This window comes from Lissotriton helveticus, chromosome 5_1 (genome assembly GCF_964261635.1).
Source record: "Lissotriton helveticus chromosome 5_1, aLisHel1.1, whole genome shotgun sequence".
Lineage (NCBI taxonomy): Eukaryota > Metazoa > Chordata > Amphibia > Caudata > Salamandridae > Lissotriton > Lissotriton helveticus.
Window position 1 is genome coordinate 71,211,116 of NC_136065.1, and position 21,190 is coordinate 71,232,305.

Consider the following 21,190-nt stretch of genomic DNA (forward strand, 5'->3'; position numbering starts at 1 on the left):
TTTATCACTGCTATGTGGGTGTGGTGTCAGGCAATTATCTGACGTCTCTTGCGTGAATCTTGCAAACACCTGACATTCCAAGTGATTATGTTCAGTTTTCCAGGGGAAGTTGTGTTAGTCATGAGACCAGAGAATGTGTGATAAATGACACGATAGATGCTCAATGAACATGACTACAGGTATTGAACTATTTCCCGGATTATCCTGCTTCGCTGTGAGTGTGCTAAAACTAAGAAACCCCCCCCACGTCCCACCCCCACCCACTGAAGCATCCCCAACATGCCAGTAGAGCATTCCCACCCTCCCACCCAGTATCCCAACAACGATAAGACATACGCTGCGTAAAGTATGCAACTATAAACAGTGGGGAATTGCCTGCTGGGGGAACCCCTAGGTGTTGGCTCAAGCTCCCCTCGCAATCAGAGATCATGGTAGATGGTGTGAAGGATCTCAGAGAGGGCCGACGGTGCCCGGCGCTTCGTTAGAGGAAGGACCCGTTATGGCATCGGCAGCGTCCTGTTGTACTGTGTGGTGTCTCTGGAGAGTGACTGTGGAAGATGAAAGTCTCCAGCCACCGCTATGCCTTGCCTAATCTCTTGTCCGTTTAAAGAATACCTGGGTAGCAGTTAATGTGAATCAGCCTCTGCAGATGGGGAGGTGGAGCGCTGAGATGCAGACGGTGAACCAGGGTTGTGGTTAGTGCGCTTCAGATGCTTTAGGAATTCGTTCACCTACTGCGATTTGGTGAAAAAAATGTTCTTTGCTTTGATAGGTAATCCTAAGGCACGCAGGATAGAGCAATGATTAGTCTTTGGGTTTGTCGCAGTGTTTTTTTTGCTGCTGTAAATGTGTGCCTCTCTTCCTGCACTGTGCCAAGAAACCTGGATAGATGGAAAACTTGATGCCTTCAGAGGACAATTGCTGTTTACTTCTGGACATGCGGAGTGCTGTATCCTGGTCCCTATAATTCAGGAGTCTTGTGATGATATGACAAGGTGTGCTCCCTGGAGGTGGTCGCTGTCCTAAGATGCGGTGCACGCAGTCGACGATAAACTGGGGTGAGAAGGATTCTGCACCTATGGAAGAGATCAGTAATTTCTCGACATATTCCTCCATTTTCTCGGTGTTGGTCATTTCTGGAATACCTAGGACGCAAATGTTATTTTGCCGACTTCTTGCTTCCAAGTCCTCCTTCTTGGAAGCTATGATTTTCAAAAGCTTGTCCATTTGTGCGAATTGTGTGGTGACCTGAGAGATGGTGTCTTCAGTGTCCGATACGTGGCGCTCTGCCTCTTTTATGCGTTCCTCATGACCCTTGAGCTTATCGACAATGGCATCCATGCGCACCGACATACAATCCACCTTGTCAGCTATGGTGGCAAAACCTTGCCGGACCTCTTGTAGAATAGTCTTCATGTCCTCGGTCTGCGTGGCAGAGGCATCTTGGGTGATGTCCCCTCCAGGCGCGTCCTGTTCATCTTGTGAAACGCGATTACTTTTTTTGGCCTCAAAGTGGAGCGGTGGTTGTCGTGCATCTGGCTTCCCCATTGCGGGCTTGGGCGATGATTATCAATATGGCCCTCCGCTTCACCATCCAGCTTGTGCAAAGCTGAGGAAATAGTGACTGGTGGGCTTGTCGGCACGTCTAGGAGGGATGAGTCAATATGGTGCAGTGAGACCGCCTCCTCCTTCACTGTGTGAAAGTAGCCATGCCCACAGATGTTGCCAAACAAAATGCGCTCCTGTGCCGACAGTCCACTGTACGTGAAATAAACTTGCGCCCACCACCATGCAGTTGAGGGATCGTGGCGGCGATACTGGTGGGCCTGGACGCTTCAGCTGTGGGAGATGTCGCCCCTCTCAATGGTGCCATGCTGAGGCTCAGTCAGTAGTATGTGGGAAACATCTGCGTGGTATTTCTCTCTCCGTTGTGGGATAGGCCCAGGTAGCTCAGTGCGCAGTGCCGTAATGGCGGGTGTTGCTGCCCTTGTCGCGCTGAGAAAGTCCGGCGGTCTCTCCTTGCGCTATGGCGATGGCGGCATCAAACAGCAGCGGGAGTCGTGTTTGTCTTCAGGCGATGTGTGGCTGCAATCTGCGGCTGCACCCTCCCTGACGTGTGGCAATTCTCCGGAGCTCCATGCACGGAGGCCTAGTCGCCGAGTGTGAATCCGTAGCCTTGCTTGCTATTGCCTGCCGCTCCCCACTTCACAGCCAGCTCTCTCGGTGTGGCAGAGATGATCTCGCGGCAGCGAGGCAGTGAGTGCTCTGGGGACAAACTTACACCGAAGCTTGTGCTTGTTATGAACTCCGGTGGGCTGTAGTTTGGGCCATCCCAGACGACTATGGGCAGGATAAATGAAGAATCTTGGTGCCAGGCTGCAGAAGCCTCACGTTAGGGAGGCCATACTGCGCGTGCGCCACCTAGCGCCCCCCAGGTTCGTTATAGTTACGTTCAGATTTTACATTTACAAAACCATAGAAATTCAGCAGCTATAGTTAGAGTTATCATGCACCGTTTTCTCATCAATAATTTTAATGCATTAGTGGCAGTCAATGTTGTAATATGTTGAGTAATTAGCAGTGCATGGTGAGGGCGCGAGTTAGTTACCTTAGGGCACGAGTTATAATTTTCTGAGATAAGTATAGCTATAACTGCTGAATTTCTGTGGTTTTGTGCGTGTAATATCTGAACCTAACATTAATGCACCTGTCTCTGCGGTCAACCCCTGGCAGACACCCAACCCTGCGCCATGCATGGACTTTGCTCAGCAGTGGGTTGGCCCCAGGGATTGGCCACATGGCCAGCCCCCCACATGCAGGCAACTAGGCAGGCATGCAGGCCCCTCCTCCCCCGGCAAAATATAGTAAAGGGGTCATGCAGCCCACCTCCCCAGGCCGGTTTCTTCCCTGGGGACCCCATCTCCAATGGCCTACCAATCAAAAAGATAGGGAAGGAGGCATATAGCCCCTCTCCCTATGCCAATTTGTCCTCGGGGGCCCCATCCCACAGGGTCTACGCAATTATTAATAGAGGATGGGAGCTGCACGGACTTATAACAGTGCCGATATCAGACCCAGGGTCCCCATCTCCTGGGTCCAGACAATTATTATTTGGCAGAGGGGGAACACAGCCCCGCTTCCCATGCTGATACGGGCCCAGGGAACCCATCTCCCGGGGCCCATGAAATACTTAAAAGGGGAGTGGGCCCCCTCCTTCCATTCCCTGAGGCCTAGCCAATCAATAGTTGGTGTCCTGGACCCCACCCATGGCACTCACTGCCTCTTTGGGGGAACTGGCGGTCCCCAGGGCCAATAATGGATCCAAATGAGGGGCTGCATGGCCTCACTCTTTTTAAAGTGCTCAGCTGTTCCCCGGAGATGTGGTGATCCTTGAGGCCAAGGAAGGTAACCACATGGCCCTCCTCCCCTTACTTTTAAATGAGCCTGGTCCCAGGGAGATGGTGGCCCCTGGGACTGAATACAGCCCAAGAGTATGGCCTCACAGCACCCCTCCTCCTTTTACCAATTGTTCGAGCCCCAGGGTGCTGGTGGTCTGGGCTGGACTGTTCCCATAAGGGACAGGGTCAAGACTGATTTGCATATGCTGGGTCTGAACTGAGATGGCGAAGTGAGCTAAACACGATGTTGGATTCAACCCAGATCTGTGACTGGGGGTAAGTGTCTGAAAAGTTTCAGTGCTTTATCCACCATCTCCTTGTGCTTGCTTTGTTTGTCCTAAGTTGGCAGGATATGCCCAGACGTGGGTCCCTTGCTCACTTTGCCACTGGATTCAAGCTAGCCTGGCTGATAAGGTGTGTTACCCCGAAACCAGCCCCAGAATGCTTGTTTCCGGTTCAGGGAAGACCTGGCTTGGCAGTTCGGGCTAGACTGTTCCCACGAGACACAGGATCAAGACTCATTTGCATATAGCTGGGTCTGAACTGAGGTGAGAAAGTGAGCTAAAGAACAATGATGGATTCAACCCAGATCTGTGACTGGGGTGAGTTTCGGAAAAGTTTCAGTGCTCAATCCACCATCTCCTTGTGTTTGCCGAAAACAGCCCATTCAATACTTAAAGGGGGATGGGGCCCCCTCCCCTCATCCCCTGAGGTTGTCCAGTCAATAGTGTATGCCCTGGATCCCACCCAAGGCACCCACTGCCTCTTTATTGGGGGCCTCGGGGGATGCCCCAATGCCTCTGCAGCCCCAGCCGCCATTGCTCCGCATGCAGGAAGCAGCAAAAATGCTGCTCCCTGCTTGTGGAGGCAATTTCTTCATTTGTTTTCTTGCCAACTTCACAGTGGGCAGGGAAACAGATGAAAAGTCCACTCCCAGCGGGCGGGAGTATTTTTCCTGCTCCCAGAAGCGAGAGCAAACATAGATTTCCCTGCCCACACTAGTTAGTGTAGAGAAACCGCTATGTCCCAAGGGTGGGCACCACAAGACGTAGCTGTACCGGTACTAGGGTGCTGGCAGTCTCCTGAGCCATTGATAGCTCCCCACCTTTTAAAGTGCTCAACTGTGCCCTAGGGAGATGGTGGTCCCAGGGTCAAATACAGCCTGGAAGTGGATCCTCGCAACACCCCTCCCCCTTTTACCAATTGTCCTAGCCTTGATGAGGTGGTTGTTCCAGGTGCCTAAAACAGCCCGGGAGAGGGTTAAATGGCCCCCCTCCTCATTATTTGATTAGGACAGGCCCCAGGTGGTTCAGGTGCCTGAGGAAAAATTGCCCTAGGGAGGAGGCCAATGTACACCCCGAACCCCCATTATAATATGAAATCAACACCCCCCGGGACCTGACCCATCTTGGAGGCATTCCGAAAATAAGCGTAGGGGCCTTCGCTTGATTTTTGTTTTCAATTTTACTGCAAATTTGCGGATCTTTGTAAAATCAGCAGCAACATTGAAAAAGAAAACTTTTTGGCCCCCCTGACCAGTCCCAGGGGGTCAAGATATTCCTTCCCTGCCCCCTTATGTTTTTGAAATAGTTTTATTGGGACTCAGTTGAGTAAAGTGCTAAGATGACTGCCAACACTTCCTGGTTGAAGTGTTGGCAGCAAATCAGATCTCAGATCTGTTGGATCCAGGAATGGTCCATTTCCCTAGATCTCTATAAGTCTTTTTCCTTTCATAACTCAAAAACCACTGAACAAATGTACACCAAATTACAAAAATGTCTCTTTCTGGACCAAGAGCTAGTTTTTTGCCAAATTTGGTGTGATTCCGTTCAGCAGTTCAGGCTGTAGTCATGTTCAAATTTGCTATTGGAAACTGCATGGGTAAAATACGTTTTGGTATCCCCCTTTTTCTCTGCCCTCGCTTCATGGATTACCCCAAAACGCTCCAGACTGTGCTTTGGTATTGTGAATCACCCAAGTACCCCCCACATTATGTTGTTACACAAGGATACAGAAGCAACAGATAATCCCTGCCTCAAGAGGCATTCATTAGAGCATCCTTACCTGGGTGTTCATTTTGGGAGGGTTGGTGGTTCTCGTCACCTTACATCACCGTCATCTGATATGGTCTCATTGTAAATACATGTGCGACGTTTCCTCAGTGGTGCCTGTATACCTAGTCAGATACCACCAATCTTTGGAACCGTGCTTATTTATAGGTGGCAGCCCGGGTGCACAATGACATCATTTTATAGTAAAAGTATCAATAGGGACAGAGAAGCTGAGGATTTGTTCAACAATTGGTCTGGTAACAAAGCAACTACTTCTATTGCCCGGGGTGGAAACCCACAGAGGCAGGAAGATCTCTGAGAAAAATGTATACGACTAGAAAGGATGAGGAAGAATGAGATGCCCAAGTGGTGGGACGGTGCCACTTTGAGGCAATATATTAAAGTGAAAAGAATTCCCAGGGGACTAAGGGCCAGATGCAGGTAGACAAATGCCGGTCGGTAACGGCCGAAAATACCGATTTTCGGCCGTTACCGACCGGTATTTGGATACTGAGATGTAGGCCATTAAAAAATACAGGTTCGGTAATTTTACCGAATCGGTAAATTTACCGAATCTGTATTTTGAAATGTAGGTAGCACTGTAAACAGTGCTACAGGGCTTTAAGGATTCGTTATTTACCACCAACTATTTGTTGGTGGTAAATAACGAATTCCTATGTAAATGCAAATATGTGCATTTACACCTGTGCCATGTGACAGACATACATGCCCTTAGGGCATGTATGTGTGCCACATGGCACACAAGCAGTAATCAGGGGTGCAACAGGGTGTCAAAGTGACACGCTGCCACCCTTGACTTTTTTGGTATTTACCGAATCTGTATTTACCGATTCGGTAATTGACATTCATTCCTATGGGCCTCCAGGCTCATAGGAATGAATGGCAAATACCGAATCGATAATTGCGATTCGGTAAATGCCGAATCTTACCGATTCGGTATTTTTTACCGAATTATTATCTACATCCCAAATACCGATTCTGAAATACCGAATCGGTAAAATTCGGTATTTTAGAATCGGTATTTTCGGATTACCTACATCTAGCCCCTAAGAACCCAGATAATACCTACTTACAATCACCTACACGAATTGACTGATAATTCCAACAAAATGATGGGTATTCTTATCCAGAACTGCGCCAGGAAGGCTACAAGATTGCAAAAAGAAATAGATCTATTGGATTTAGAGATCAAACAACTTAATTTAACAGAGGCAACAGAAAAGAACTATGCTATTCTGAATGATGTGAAGCAACAACTTCAATCGGATATTAAACAAAGGAAAACCAAAAAATTAAAAGCAGGTGAGTACGATTATGTGAATGGTAGAATATTTACCTTTGCCAAAAAATATGATCACGTAATACTAAAAGGTAATCAGAAGAAACCGAATAAGGGACAATCTATAAGTGCTAGTTCTACATCTTTGGATTCTCCAGTGACCAGTGGCTGTGAGTCAGACAGAGGAGAAGGGTCTCTCATTGCTCAGACCAGTGAGAACCATTTTCTACGGGAGTTGCAATGAATGAAAAAGGGCAATGGGGAGCAGAACAGACGCCCCGCTCCTCGGGCAAGACATGGAGCGGAAAAGAGGGGGCTCAGTCACAAGAACGACTAGGAATGAGAACCAGGTCCCAGGAACCATTGTTGTAAATTTAACTGACAAATGTCTCTCTAAAGATGTGTTGTCCTTATTAACTAAGGGTATGTGTCTCTGTCCAAGTACTGTCGGAGACATATGTGATTTGAAAGTAGATTCATACAAATTCATAAGACGAATAAAGATTAAATAACGTTTTCAATTGATGAATTCAGAAAATAAACATTTGCAACAAAGCCATGGGGTGTTTGCCTCGAGTGAACTTTCCATTCAGGATGTGATAGACACAAAGATACTGTTATCATTGACAGATTGTGAGGATGAGCTGATAACGTCTGGTGTGGTTCTAAGAGATTTGAGGGTAGTAAGTGACTCCTCAATTATGAGTGGCTTGAAAGAAAGATCCGAATGGACACCCACATTACATACAGGCAACAACATAGACGTCTTCCATAAATTCCTACTTTCTGGCTTGGACAGATATATGGACAAGAAGAGACAGAATCCCCACATGAGAGAAAATTTGGCATATAAGGAACGAGAACTATGAAACATTTGATGAGGGATGACAGCATCACAATTCGTGAGGCAGAGAAACGGGGGAACATAGTGAATATGCAGAGTATAGACTATGAACAAGACATTTTATCTCAATTTAATGATCACGATTGCTATGAGCTGCTCCCCACTAACCCGATCTGGACACTTACGGACCTTTTCAATACACACTTAAAACAATGGCATGGGCAGGGTTTACAGGATGAGGATGAATTTACTTACTAAGGAGTGAATCGTCCCAGATACCCGTGTATTTACACATTACCACAAATCCACAAGAAACTCCCCTCTCAACCCGGTAGACCCATCATATCTGGCAATGATGGACCAACCAAGAGAATATCGGAGTATGTGGATATCTTCTTGAAACCCCTGGTGAGCAACTTACCTTCTTCTGTCCATGACACTAAGCATATCTTAAGGACATAAACAGATTTGAATTGGGAGGAGAACATGATCCTAGTGACTTTAGATGTCACAGCTCTCTACATTAATATTTAGAGAGAAATTGGGTTGCATGCCATTAGGAGAATTTTGAATACCAGATCAGCTGGTGCATGGGACCATACCGAAATGTTGATCAACATGATTGAGTTAATTCTGGACAACAATGTATTCTTATTCAAAGAGAAATGGTGTAGGCAGAAGCAAGGGGTTGCCATGGGCTCCAGATTCTCTCCCTTGTACGCATACCTTTTCATGGGTTGGTTCGAGGAGACGTGGAGCTGGAGTCCCATGGCAACTAAATGGAATGATTCTATCCTTTTTTGGGGGAGTTATATTGACGACTGCCCAATGATCTGGACTGGTGGCACTGGCAAACTTTTGGGTTTCTTTGAACACTTAAACAACCAACAATGAATGCAATATCAAGTTCACTTTTGAATATAGTATGAGTCGGATTACTTTCCTGGTTGTGGAACTATATATCAGGGATAATATTGAACTCTGCATTTTTGCTGACCAGTTGCGGGCTATGAACTGGAAGACGCCTACGCTCTATTGAATCTTTGGCGGACCCAGACACCACCTCTCGCAGCTGGGGGCCAAAGGGAACTACAGAGATAGGCGAACCACAGCGCCCATAATCCTTCTGGGCTGCACAGAGGCACGCTATCGCCAGGACACGCCCCCACAGGTCTTTAAAAACGGACTCAGCCAACGGCGACGCGGGAAATCATTGAACTCTGCATTTTTGCTGACCAGTTGCAGGCTATGAACAGGAAGATGCCTATGCTCTATTGAATCTTTGGCGGACCCCGACAACACCTCTCGCTTTTCCCGCTCGGCGGGAAACACTCGCAGCTGGGGGCCAAAGGGAACTACAGAGATAGGCGAACCACAGTGCCCATAATCCTTCTGGGCTGCACAGAGGCACGCTATCGCCAGGACACGCCCCCACAGCTCTTTAAAAACGGACTCAGCCCACCGCGACGCGGGAAATCATTGAACTCTGCATTTTTTCTGACCAGTTACGGGCTATGAACAGGAAGACGCCTACGCTCTATTGAATCTTTGGCGGACCCCGACACCACCTCTCGCGTTTACCACTCCGCGGGAAACGCTCGCAGCTGGGGGCCAAAGGGAACTACAGAGATAGGCGAACCACAGCACCCATAATCCTTCTGGGCTGCACAGAGGCACACTATCGCCAGGACACGCCCCCACAGGTCTTTAAAAACTGACTCAGCCCACCGCGACGCGGGAAATCATTGAACTCTGCATTTTTGCTGACCAGTTGCGGGCTATGAACAGGAAGACGCCTACGCTCTATTGAATCTTTGGCGGACCCCGACACCACCTCTCGCATTTCCCGCTCCGCAGCAAACGCTCGCAGCTGGGGACCAAAGGGAACTACAGAGATAGGCGAACCACAGCGCCCATAATCCTTCTGGGCTGCACAGAGGCACGCTATCGCCAGGACACGCCCCCACAGGTCTTCAAAAACGGACTCAGCCCACCACGACGCGGGACGAGCCGGGCGAAGCCCGGGCCAAGGGCGGGCCCGTCTGAGCCCGTCGGAGACATAAAGAGACAGGACTGGGCCTGTCCCTTTGAATTTCCTATATTATCAGTAAGACTTTAAATATACGTGTTTAATAGTATTTTTATTATATGTGTTAGCTTGTGTTAATGATATGCTTTAGAATCCTAGTACAAGCATAAAGCAATCCCGGTAATAAATGGCACTTAAAAATCTGAAGGGAAACAAATCAGGTAATAGGGGAGTGGGTGGAGGACTTACTGGTACTTTAGATGCTTTTATCACTAGGGCTGCCTCCGTTTTGGAGAAGGAGATTGATTTAACTGTACGATGCATTTCCCTTGACCCTGTGTTCCTGAGAAGATCATCACTTGGGAGCATAGCATTAGTACCGTCACCTGAACAACCCCTCACCCAGATCGTACTCAACTCCATCGAGAGCTACCAACTATTTTAGACATAAGTGGGATTGATGTGAGCTTAGATTCCTTTATGACTTATCCGAGAGCTGAGACGGCTACTAGGAAAAGTTCCCTAGTAGCTAATAATTCACAAATAGAACATATCCAAACAGAATGTAAGCTGGTCTCCGCACTTAAATGCAAGCGTGGTGGAAATCAGCACAAGGGTGGATACACTAAAAAGATAAAAGTTGGCCCTCCTAAATGTAGGGAAAAGACGATCGCGGATAGACATATGACATCTACACAGATGGGGAAAACTTGCACTGATCAAATTAGCCCTATTGAGGAAATAATTGAAATTCCGCTAGAGGATGCTAGAAGTACAGTTTGTTCGTTAGAAAATGTCGAACAACTGATTAAATCCCTAATACTTCCCCTGGTGGAACGGACTAAAAGGATAGGTAATCAATTAGATTCCATTGAGAAGATCATACGGGCAAATTCAGAAATGCTAAAAACGATATTGGACACAAAACCCTTGCAAACCAGCGCACCTTCCTAACCCATTAATAATCAGAAGCTTCTATTTAGTGAGATGCTGGGACAAGGTGGTAAAGAACTATCAGAAGAAGCACGAGGTAAGTTAACTGCTAAGATCACCCAACTAGCTAGTATGGAGTCAAAGTGTAGTCAAGAAGACAGCCATAAAAATAGTATAAATAGAACAACTAAGGGGATAGAGAAAACAGTAGCTGTAGCGGAATTAGATTAAAACGCGGTAATTAGAAGAAAAGGAAACAGGAAGAGAATTGACTTGCCCCCGGACTCGTACCCCTATGTAATCGTGCTGACCGGGGTCCCTGAATGGAAGCATGATAGGGATGAAGCCTTTCATGAACTAAAAAACAAAGTTATGTTCTGGTTAGGAAAAAACAGACCCCTTAGGCCAGATTTACAAGGGGAAATTATAAATGTTCGGAGAGCAAGCTGGGTGGGACACAAAGTAAAGGACATTGAAGGAGACTGCATCATAGTGAACTTTAGAGATCCCAAAGTGGTTCAGTTTATAGGCGGTTTCCCGAATTATGATAACTCCGGTGGAATTTTTTCCTTTGATCTCAGCTATTTTTATCCACCGGCCCCTGCTCTGGTTGGCAGACACAGACCCCATTACCCACACTATGGAAGAAATTACTTTCAATCTGTAAATCAATTCAATGCCCTTCCGATACCTATAACATATAGAGGTTTCTCGACTAATAATTTTCATAGTAGTTATCCAGCAGGGAATCCATTTAATGTTACAACTAGCAATCGCTTTGAATCCCTGTCTGGACTTGGGGGGGTGGATTGACCAGCACGGGATAGAGGAACTGTGAGTAGTACTGATAATCTTCTGCCTAACCAATTATCGGTCCCTCCGGCGAATTCCGAGCACATTAAGCATTTAGGACAACCCAACATTAGTAAAGAACTTATATCCTAAGAAAGGCAAGATGCAATAATTCCTGGGGATAGAAGTTTGAGTGGGGGGACATTAGATACATTTCCTGACAATGTTGCGAATTTAGCTGTTGACCTAATAGGTGGTAATGGAGACAAATGGTTGATTATCTCCTGGAATATTGCCGGACTTAGAGCTAAAATAGACAATCCGCTCTGGCTTAAATTAATTAAGGAATGTAATGTTATATGCTTGCAAGAAACATGGGCCAAGGAAGTATATCATTTGAAAGGTTTTACAACTTTATTTACCCCAGCCATAGGCTCAATACATGGCAGAGCTAAGGGAGGTCTCTGCACCTATGTTTCAAATTGTTTTAACTGCAAAAGTATTGAGATTTTTTATAATAATTGTTTTTATCATATAGCCGGTCTACATATGAATAATACCTTCTGTATATTGATTGTAAATTTTTATAATAATGTACCGTTAGCAGATTTACCTTCAGTACTTTAAGTTCTGAACTTAACAACATAATTGGTAGCGAACACAAAGATTTTGTCGTTATATGGGGGGGTGATTTTAATTGTGCCCTTTGTTATAGAGCGGGAACAGGGAACTGTGGTCTAATGGTAGATGGGGAATCCATATTGGCACACTTTGAACATTCAGTAATGGGGGATGCTCTGAACGAGATTCTGTTCAAGCATGATCTAGGTGTTGCATATAAATTGTGCCACTCAGAAGTACCGTTTTCTGCAACCTTTAATGGAAGAGGGTTATCCTCCATAATCGATTATATTTTGATTTCTTCATGTTATGGGGATAGCGTTGCTAGCTATAGTGTGTTGGAGACCCCCTTGAGTGATCATTTCCCGATTAGGGTAGTTATATCAGACCCTCGGGCCATCGTTGATAAAACATCCTTAATTCAGTCTAGAGATATTGAAATTGCCAGACAGATCGGCTACCCTTTAAGGTGGTCTAAAATTGTGCCTGATGAGTTTCTTTGTACCCTAATTAAGGTCTGTAATACGTGTTTTGCTGCTTGCCTGGACATGGGTTCCGATGATACTGATAAAATTAATAATTTCAGGCAAATCACAGCATGTATTAAGTAAGGCCTATGGGTTAATGTTAAAACACCATAAGTAAAAAAAAAGGGTGGTTTGATTCAGTGTGCACTAAGGCATACTCGAAACTTAAAGAGGCCTTGTGCTGACATGATAGAGATCAGAATCAGATTAAGGTGCTTCGCAAATCGTATAAATCTGCGTTCAAAAATAGAAGGGAGATGATGAGAAAGGATGCATGGGAGGCATTAATCGAGGCTTCTGAATCGAGGGATACGACAGCTTTTTGGAAAGCAGTTAACGCGCCATACTTCAAGGATAATACCAAGGCACGTCTAGAGATTGCTATCTCTGAGAACGAATGGGTGAGACATTTTGAAACTTTGTATAGCCCTGTGACTAGTACGGTTGATCAACCAAGGGAGCTACTTGAGATGGATGGTAGCAATGAGGGGTTAAATCTTAATTTTACCCTGAAAGAAGTAATTTCTGGCATCAACTTAAGTCGGGGGTAAGGCACCCGGCCCTGATGGCGTCCCGGTGGACATTTTTAAAAATAATGTATCACTGTGGGCCCCATTGCTTACAAGAACCTTTAATGCTGCCTGTTCGGCAGGTCTTGTTAGTACTTGGTACAAATCTATTATAGTACCTATTTTTAAAAAGGGCGATAGGGCTAGCTGTATGTGTTATCGCCCTATATCCCTGCTTGATTCAACGATCAAAATCATCGGTAGGATTATCCTAGACAGATTGCATTTATGGGCGGACGAGAATAAGATTATTAGCGACCTCCAATATGGTTTCCGAGACGGAGTTGGGACCATAGACCAAGGGCTCAACCTATTTATCCTCCAAGAAAAATACACTAAGGCTAAGGGAGGGAGGTTGTTTTTAACCTTTGTGGACTTGACATCTGCCTTCGGCTGCGTTAGCTATAGTAAATATGGCTAATTTTAGCCAGGCTAGGTGTAGAAGACAACATTATTCAATTCCTAAGAGAACTGTATAATGGGGCAAGGGCAACGATTAGATATGGCAAGAAAGGGGAGTGTACCAGATTCTTTAACACCACAAGGGGAGTGAGGCAAGGATGTGTCCTTGCCCCCTTTTTATTCTCTATTTACATCAATGAGTTAGAGGACACTTTATTGCGGGACTGCATAGATATGCCTGTGGCCTTAAATCGTAAAATACCGGCTCTTATCTATGCAGATGACGCCGTCTTAATGGCAAGGACTCCCGTAGCCATGCAAACTATGATCACATCTTTCACTACCTTCATGACAAACATGGATTTGAAGGTGAATTGCACCAAAACTTTTTCTATGAATTGTGGTAGACAAGCAAATTATAAGAAAAGAACTATGTTCATTGGCTCCATACCACTAGATCACACTCCAACTTTCCCCTACTTAGGAATTCTGTTTGACAGTACCGGTCATTGGACCAGTGCAGTTAAAAGTAGAAATCTATTATTTGCCAAGTCCATAATGGCCCTTAAGCTTTTTAGTAAAAAGATGGGGAGGAAACCGGTAAAGGAGCTTTTATGTATTTATAAAACTTGTTGTGTTGCGGGGGCAACATATGGAGCGGGGATTTGGGGTTATTCTAACGTCAATAGCTTACAGCAAACCGAAAATGGATTTTTGAGGTACCTCTTATCCATCCCTGAGAGTATGTCCACCCATAACTGTCACACTGGACTCGGTATGTTGCACATGGAAGACATAGTCAAGGTCCAACCGGTGCTTCTGTGGCACAGGGTATGGACTACTGATGAATGCCAACTGAATCGACTTATTTTGCAGGACGCCTTGAAATTGGACGGTGTCCATAGGGTGAAGTGGCTTAACTACATTAAGTCATTTTGCGCCAATATAGATCATCCTGAATTCTACGATGAACCCCTATCAATGTCTAAGATCCCTAGAAAAGCGTTGAAAAAGCTATGTTTGACGTATCTAGAGAATCGCAGAGAACAAAAAGAGTTTACTAAAAAGACCGTGATCTCTCATCAATTGATACTAACATCGCAGGCCATTCAACCTTACTTGACTTTGCAGATGAAAGATCACGAAAGGTTCCTGCTGACTCGATTTCGATTTGGGATTGTCTTTAGGCTACTGAGTTTCCCTAACATTAACAATTGGTCAAATGAAATCAGTAAATGCCCCTATGATGATTTGTCCACTCAATCGGACATTCTTTTATTTTTTTGTAAATTCTATTCATTACCAAGGACAAGCTGGATCAGGCCTATTTTAAGGTACATGAATTTAAGACAGTGGTGTCCTGCCTTCCTAGCGATACAGAAATTGGATGATATATTTACAGTGGCATCTGTCTCTGCTTTTCTGAAAAAAGTATTTTATTCACGGAAGACAATATTTATTTAAATTTTTAAACTCTGAACCTATGGCTTATATTTGTTTGGTTTGATTTTCTTAATTGTGATGATTGATATTATGTTGTGATTTTATGAACTTGTATGGTTATTTATGTAATATAACCGAATGAAGTCTTTGAACTGAACTGATTCATAGCAGACTCTTTCGCAAAACAACTGCTTGCAGTGCGCTGCTACATGCCTCTAGCAACCATCCTGCACCCCAGATTAGGGCTATCACCTTTGGTGGACTAGATCAGGTGAGACGTAATTGCAGCTATGACCCTAAATTTGAAGAATGTACAAAAGGAATGGTGGCTCACTTCAAAAGGAGGGGTTATGATAGGAATACACTCACGAGGGCCAAACAGAGAATACATCAGATCAAGAGACAGGACACATTGAGAGAGCAAAAAAAGGTTACTAAGAAGAATGAAAAATATGCATGGTTACGAACTACAATACTTTATCAGGGATACTTGGTCGTAGCCTCAGTAGGCATTGGCATATTCTGAAGGCAGACAGATCCCTATATGGTTCAATTGCAGAAAGACCTGACATTACCTATCGGAGAGCGGTCTACCTAGGAAATTACTAAGTCCAAGTTATCCTGGGGTGAGAACGACAGTGAATTGGTTGACTCCAAACACTATAGAATTTTACGGATGTGGCCATTGCAATGTATGTAAGTTGGCCTGTAACAAGAAAACACATTTTGATGGCCTTGGCGATAAAATATCTGATGTCTGATATGAAAATACGTATGCGTGTTTGCGCCAATGTGGTGCACCTACGTGCCAAAGGTGTATCAAGGAGAAATATCTTCATTGCTTCCTCTTGCAGCACACATGGAAGTATGAATATGCTGCTAAGGATTGTGCTGAAGGAATAGCTTTCAGCCCAAAACCAACCCTGCCTGTAAGACGGGTACCATGACGCAAAGGTGCCTGAATTAGCGCTAGGCAACCACAAGTGTGCCAGCGCTTAGAGAGAAATGAACAGTGCCATGCCTTGGTAAATATGACACTGTTTAGCTCCCTCCCATCCGTGCAAATGCAGCAAAGTGACTTGCTGTACTGTTTCCATGAAGTATAAGTAAATAAGCCCCCAGGTCTATCACCGGTGTCGCGTCATCCTGTATGGCTCAATGAAAAAGCTCAAGACATGGAAGTGTGCATGTGAAACGGCACTCTAGTGTGATAAGGAAAGGTGTCAAATCCTGATGTGCAGTGCAAAGTGACAAGCAGGCCAGCTCTTACCTCTGATTGCGGGATCCACTGTGGTGGTGGCCGCAGAAGTGGCGGCTGCAATGGGCCCAGTATTGGCTGCAGTGCTGGCTCCAGTGTTAACAGGTGGGATGGATCCAGTTTTGTCTGCAGTGTAGATTGCAGTGTAGATTGCAGTGGTGGGCCAGGAACCACCTACAGTGGTTGGCCCAGTAGAGCCAGCAGTAGTCTTCCTGGGATTGGCTGCAGAAGAGAGTCTCACATTGCCCATTGTGGTGTTGAAAGTAGATGTTGTAGTAGTGGATTTAGCATTAGATGTACTGGTTGCTCCTGTACTGGCTGCAGTGGATTCAGCAGTGCTTTCAGTGGTGAGTGCAGAGGAACCTCCACTGCCTGCTGCAGTGTTGGCTGTAGTGCCAGACCCAGTACTGACTGTGGTGCGAGTTCTAGTACTGGCTACAAATGGAGCACCAGTGTTAGTGCTAGGGGTAGTTGCAGTACTGTCTGCAGTGGTGGCTTCAGCACTGGGTGTGGCTCTGGCTCTAGCACTGGCTGCAGTGGCGAGTCCAGTATTGGCACTAGCCCCTGTACTAGCTATATTGGTGGACCCATTATTGGCAGCATTCGCAGCACTGGCATTGGCCGTGGCTTCAGTACTGGCTGCAGTGGAATCCTCTGCAGAAGTGACAGTGGTGACTCCAGCACTGGCTGCAGAGGTTCCTCTAGTGGGGGGTTCACTGCTAGTTTCAGTTTTGACTCTAGTGGTAGCTAATGATTTGGCTGTAGTTGTGGCTCCAGTACTGGGTGCTGTGTTAGTTCCAATACTGGCTGCTGTTGAGTCTCCAGTATTTTCTCCAAAGGTGGATGCAGCATTTTTCCTGGCTGTAGTTTCAGCACTGGATGCAGTGAACACTCCAGTATTGGCTGCAGTGGTAGCTTCAGTACTGGATGCAGTGGTGGCTTCAGTATTGGCTGCAGTGGTGGCTTCAGTACTGGATGCAGTGGTAGCTTCGGCACTGGATGCAGTGGTAGCTTCGGTACTGGATGCAGTGGTAGCTCTAGAACTGGCTGCCATGGTGGTCTCAGTACTGGATGCATTTAAAGCTTCTATATTGGATACAGTGGTGGCTTCAGTATTGGATGCAGTGGTAGCTTCGGTACTGGATGCAGTGGTGGCTTCAGTATTGGCTGCAGTGGTGGCTTCAGTACTGGATGCAGTGGTGGTTTCAGTATTGGATGCAGTGGTAGCTTCGGTACTGGATGCAGTGGTAGCTCTAGAACTGGCTGCCATGGTGGTCTCAGTACTGGATGCATTTAAAGCTTTTATATTGGATACAGTGGTGGCTTCAGTATTGGATGCAGTGGTAGCTTCGGTACTGGATGCAGTGGTGGCTTCAGTATTGGCTGCAGTGGTAGCTTCAGTACTGGATGCAGTGGTGGCTTCAGTATTGGATGCAGTGGTAGCTTCGGTACTGGATGCAGTGGTAGCTCTAGAACTGGCTGCCATGGTGGTCTCAGTACTGGATGCATTTATAGCTTCTATATTGGATACAGTGGTGGTCTCAGTATTGGCTGCAGTGGTTAGTCCAGCATTAGCTGCAGTAGTGATTCCAAGATTGGAAAAAGCCGCAGTACCAGTACTGATGGCAATGGGGGTCCCAGTAGTGTCTGCGACGGTGGCTGCCGTTCTGGCTGCTGTGGTGGGCTCAGTACTGGCTGCGGTGGTACCTTCTGTACTGGCTGCGGTGGTAGCTCTAGTAGTGGTACCTTCAGTGCTGACTTCAGTGGTACCTTCAGACCTGGCTGCAGTTGTACTTACAGAACTGGCTGCAGTTGTACCTACAGTACTGACTGATGTGGTAGCTCCAGCAGTGGTGCCCACACTACTGGCTGCAGCGGTACTTTCAGTGTTGGCTGCAGTGATAGCTCCAATAATGACTTCAGTGATATCTCCAATAATGACTTCAGTGGTATCTCCACTATTGGCTGAAGTGGTAGCTTCAGTACTGGCTGCAGTGGTAGCTCCAACATTGACTACAGTGGTACCTTCAGTACTGACTCCAGTGGTGGCTCCAGCAGTGGTACTTTCAGTATTGACTTCAGTGGTACCTTCAGTGGTGGCTGCAGTGGTAGCTCCAGCTGTGGTACCTTCAGTGGTACCTTCAGTGGTGGCTGCAGTGGTAGCTCCAGCTGTGGTACCTTCAGTGGTGGCTGCAGTGGTAGCTCCCGCAGTGGTACCTTCAGTGGTACCTTCAGTGGTGGCTGCAGTGGTAGCTCTAGCTGTGGTACCTTCAGTGGTACCTTCAGTGGTGGCTGCAGTGGTAGCTCCAGCTGTGGTACCTTCAGTGGTGGCTGCAGTGGTAGCTCCAGCAGTGGTACCTTCAGTGGTACCTTCAGTGGTGGCTGCAGTGGTAGCTCCAGCAGTGGTACCTTCAGTGGTACCTTCAGTGGTGGCTGCAGTGGTAGCTCCAGCAGTGGTACCTTCAGTGGTATCTTCAGTGGTGGCTGCAGTGGTGAGGCTATCAGTGGCTCCTGTGAAGGGTTCAGTGATGGCCACTGTGGTGGGCCAAACAATGATGTCCATTGTGTTTCCAGTGCTGATATCTGTGACATCAGTAGTCACCCCACTAATGGTGGTCTCAGTTGTTTGTCCATTGGTAACATAGAAACCTGTAAAGAAAATAGAGAAATATTAGTAACTTGAATGCCATCATCCCATAAAAGACTTCACCAATGCAGCAATAACAGACAAGAAAATCTAAGAAACCCCACCGTCCGCTCCTGCACGCTGCTCAAAGACGATGGAAAGCTAAACCTAACCTGTTCCAAAGGTTGTTGTGAAGTTAGTAAGGGCTATGTTATAAAATGTGGAAAGAAAAGGGTGTTTTGCTCTTAAGATTGTAGTGAAGTGAGATCTTTTCTTAAGTTTATAGTAAATGTACCTCAGCCTCAAGGGTCTTGGTGAACACAGACTGCTCTTAAGATGATTGCGAAGTGAAATATTCTGCTAAGGTCATTGTGAGGTTTGAAAGGCTTTCTAAGATCTGGTGAAATCACATCAGACCCTGGGGACATTGTCAGTTTAGTGTTGAGTAAGATGCGCTTAAATGTGCCTCGAAAGGATGGATCTGCTTCCAAAGTCAAAGCATGCAAGGAAGGTAGAGTTTGCACCTCAGGTTATGGTGGTGTTAGATCTCCTCTTCAAGTCATGGTGAAGACAGATTTCCTACCAACCTCATAGTGGAAGTAAATCCATTTCTTAGATCATTGTAAGCTAGTAAAGACCTGCTCTTTAAGCTATGGTTTTTTTCAAAAAGGGAGTATGGCCCATGCGGACAGAAGTGGGGTGAGGGCCCAAATACTTTATGAAAAGAACAAAGAAACCCACACTTCATTATATTTCACACCATTTTGATTCAGGATGGAAAGGATAAACAGAGCTTAATATGTTTATCTTGGCGATTAGTTGCGCCGTTTTATTCATCAATTTTATCAAAAATAGATATCAATTCAGTCAAGAGAAATATCAATGTCTTGAACGTACTGACCATGAACGTACAACAACAAGTTCAAATCAAAAAATTACGTGATTAAACAATAACTTGATACAACATACATATAAATTGTGAAAACATATAACCAATAAATAATGTACAAAAAACATGTGGTTGCATTTCACATGAAAGGGGAAATTATCAATGTTTTTTTCGTAACACAATATTTGGAATTATTTGACCAAAAAGAAGCCTTTCAATAGGTCTCCAAAAGAACAAAACGACCTCTCGGTAGAAATGTTAGTAGGCTAAACGTTCCTAACAGTTTCATTTATTATTCAAAACTGAGGACTTGATCCTGTCCACCTACGCGTTTCGAGTTTGGGAGGTTTCTTCTCAAACTCTCTTCAGGGCCAAATGAATTCTTTTCCCCATTTATTGAACCTAATAATAAAGACACAAAAAAGTTTTTTTGTGGATGCTCGTTACACATTGCTCCACTCAACCTGCCCAATCCTTCTCTTATGTACAAATTAAAATGACACGTACCTCTGGGGAATTGAGGTAATTCGGTTCATCCAAAACACTTATGTAGATTTGTAGGGTCTGTGCGTTTTTCTAAAAAAACAGGGATTTTTATGAAGTGCCGATTGTAAACATTTGTTTTAAATGTACGGTAAGCAAAGGCATTATGCTCATACCTGGGTGTAAGGTACAAGGGGAACCAATATTCTGCTGCAGTTTCAAATAATGGAGTTGTTCGTATTTCACATGGTACACTGCAAGTAAAAAAGGCATATCACTTGCTTGTTCTACGTTGGATTTTCATGGGCTCCTAAATGCTATTTTACACAACCAGGGAATGACTTACTTAATATCTTCCTGACCGTCAAATTTCAATATGGCCTTAGTTCTCAACGGGGCCCGGGTTGTGCCGGTACCCCTTCTGGAGTATCTTCAGATGCCGCGGTTCTGTTTGCGAAAACGTGGGCGTCGGTTAGGACTCATTCAAGAACCATGCTTAAATTTCAAAGGCGCGGCGCGCGTGCTGAGTATTTTAACAAACAGCGCGGCAGCACTGCCTGGGTCGATTTTAGTGGACAAAAATTTAAAACCAGTAGTATTATCTAAAATGGTTCTCTGGTAACAAAGTGCAAACGCTGTGACTTGCAGCGATACCGCTGGCCCGCTTATCGCTATATAGTTGCCATACCTTTCAATTCTGCAGAGTTCACTACTTCCTCATTCCATCACACAAAGTGAATGGGATTCGGTTTCCTCAGTGTCTCCAAGAGACCAACTCCTTCTTAATTGACCAATCAACGGTGGGATGTTTTGCTTTCCCACACTGTTGCATTATGGGGCCTGAAGTTCATTACACTGTGGAGCAAATTTACAGCCTGGAAAGCTCACTAATTGAGTTGAGGCCGGTATTGATGGTGTCAAACCGAAGTATCAAATAGGCCTCTTTACGTAATAGCGCCTTCTCTACATGAACAAATTTAGACAGATCATTTTGCGTAATTGGCATTTGTTGGAGGGACTGGAAT

General features: G+C 45.5%; 1 protein-coding gene across 1 annotated transcript in view; it reads right to left on the reverse strand.

Annotated features, from left to right (window-relative positions):
- Nucleotides 1-16,488, reverse strand: part of LOC144752962 (uncharacterized) — a 48,352-nt gene extending 31,864 nt beyond the window's left edge. Inside the window, exon 1 of the mRNA XM_078640768.1 lies at nt 16,180-16,488. Within this exon, the coding sequence (XP_078496894.1) occupies nt 16,180-16,417 (238 nt within the window). The 5' untranslated portion in view covers nt 16,418-16,488. The remainder of the gene's footprint in view (nt 1-16,179) is intronic.
- Between the last annotated feature and the right edge of the window lie 4,702 nt (nt 16,489-21,190).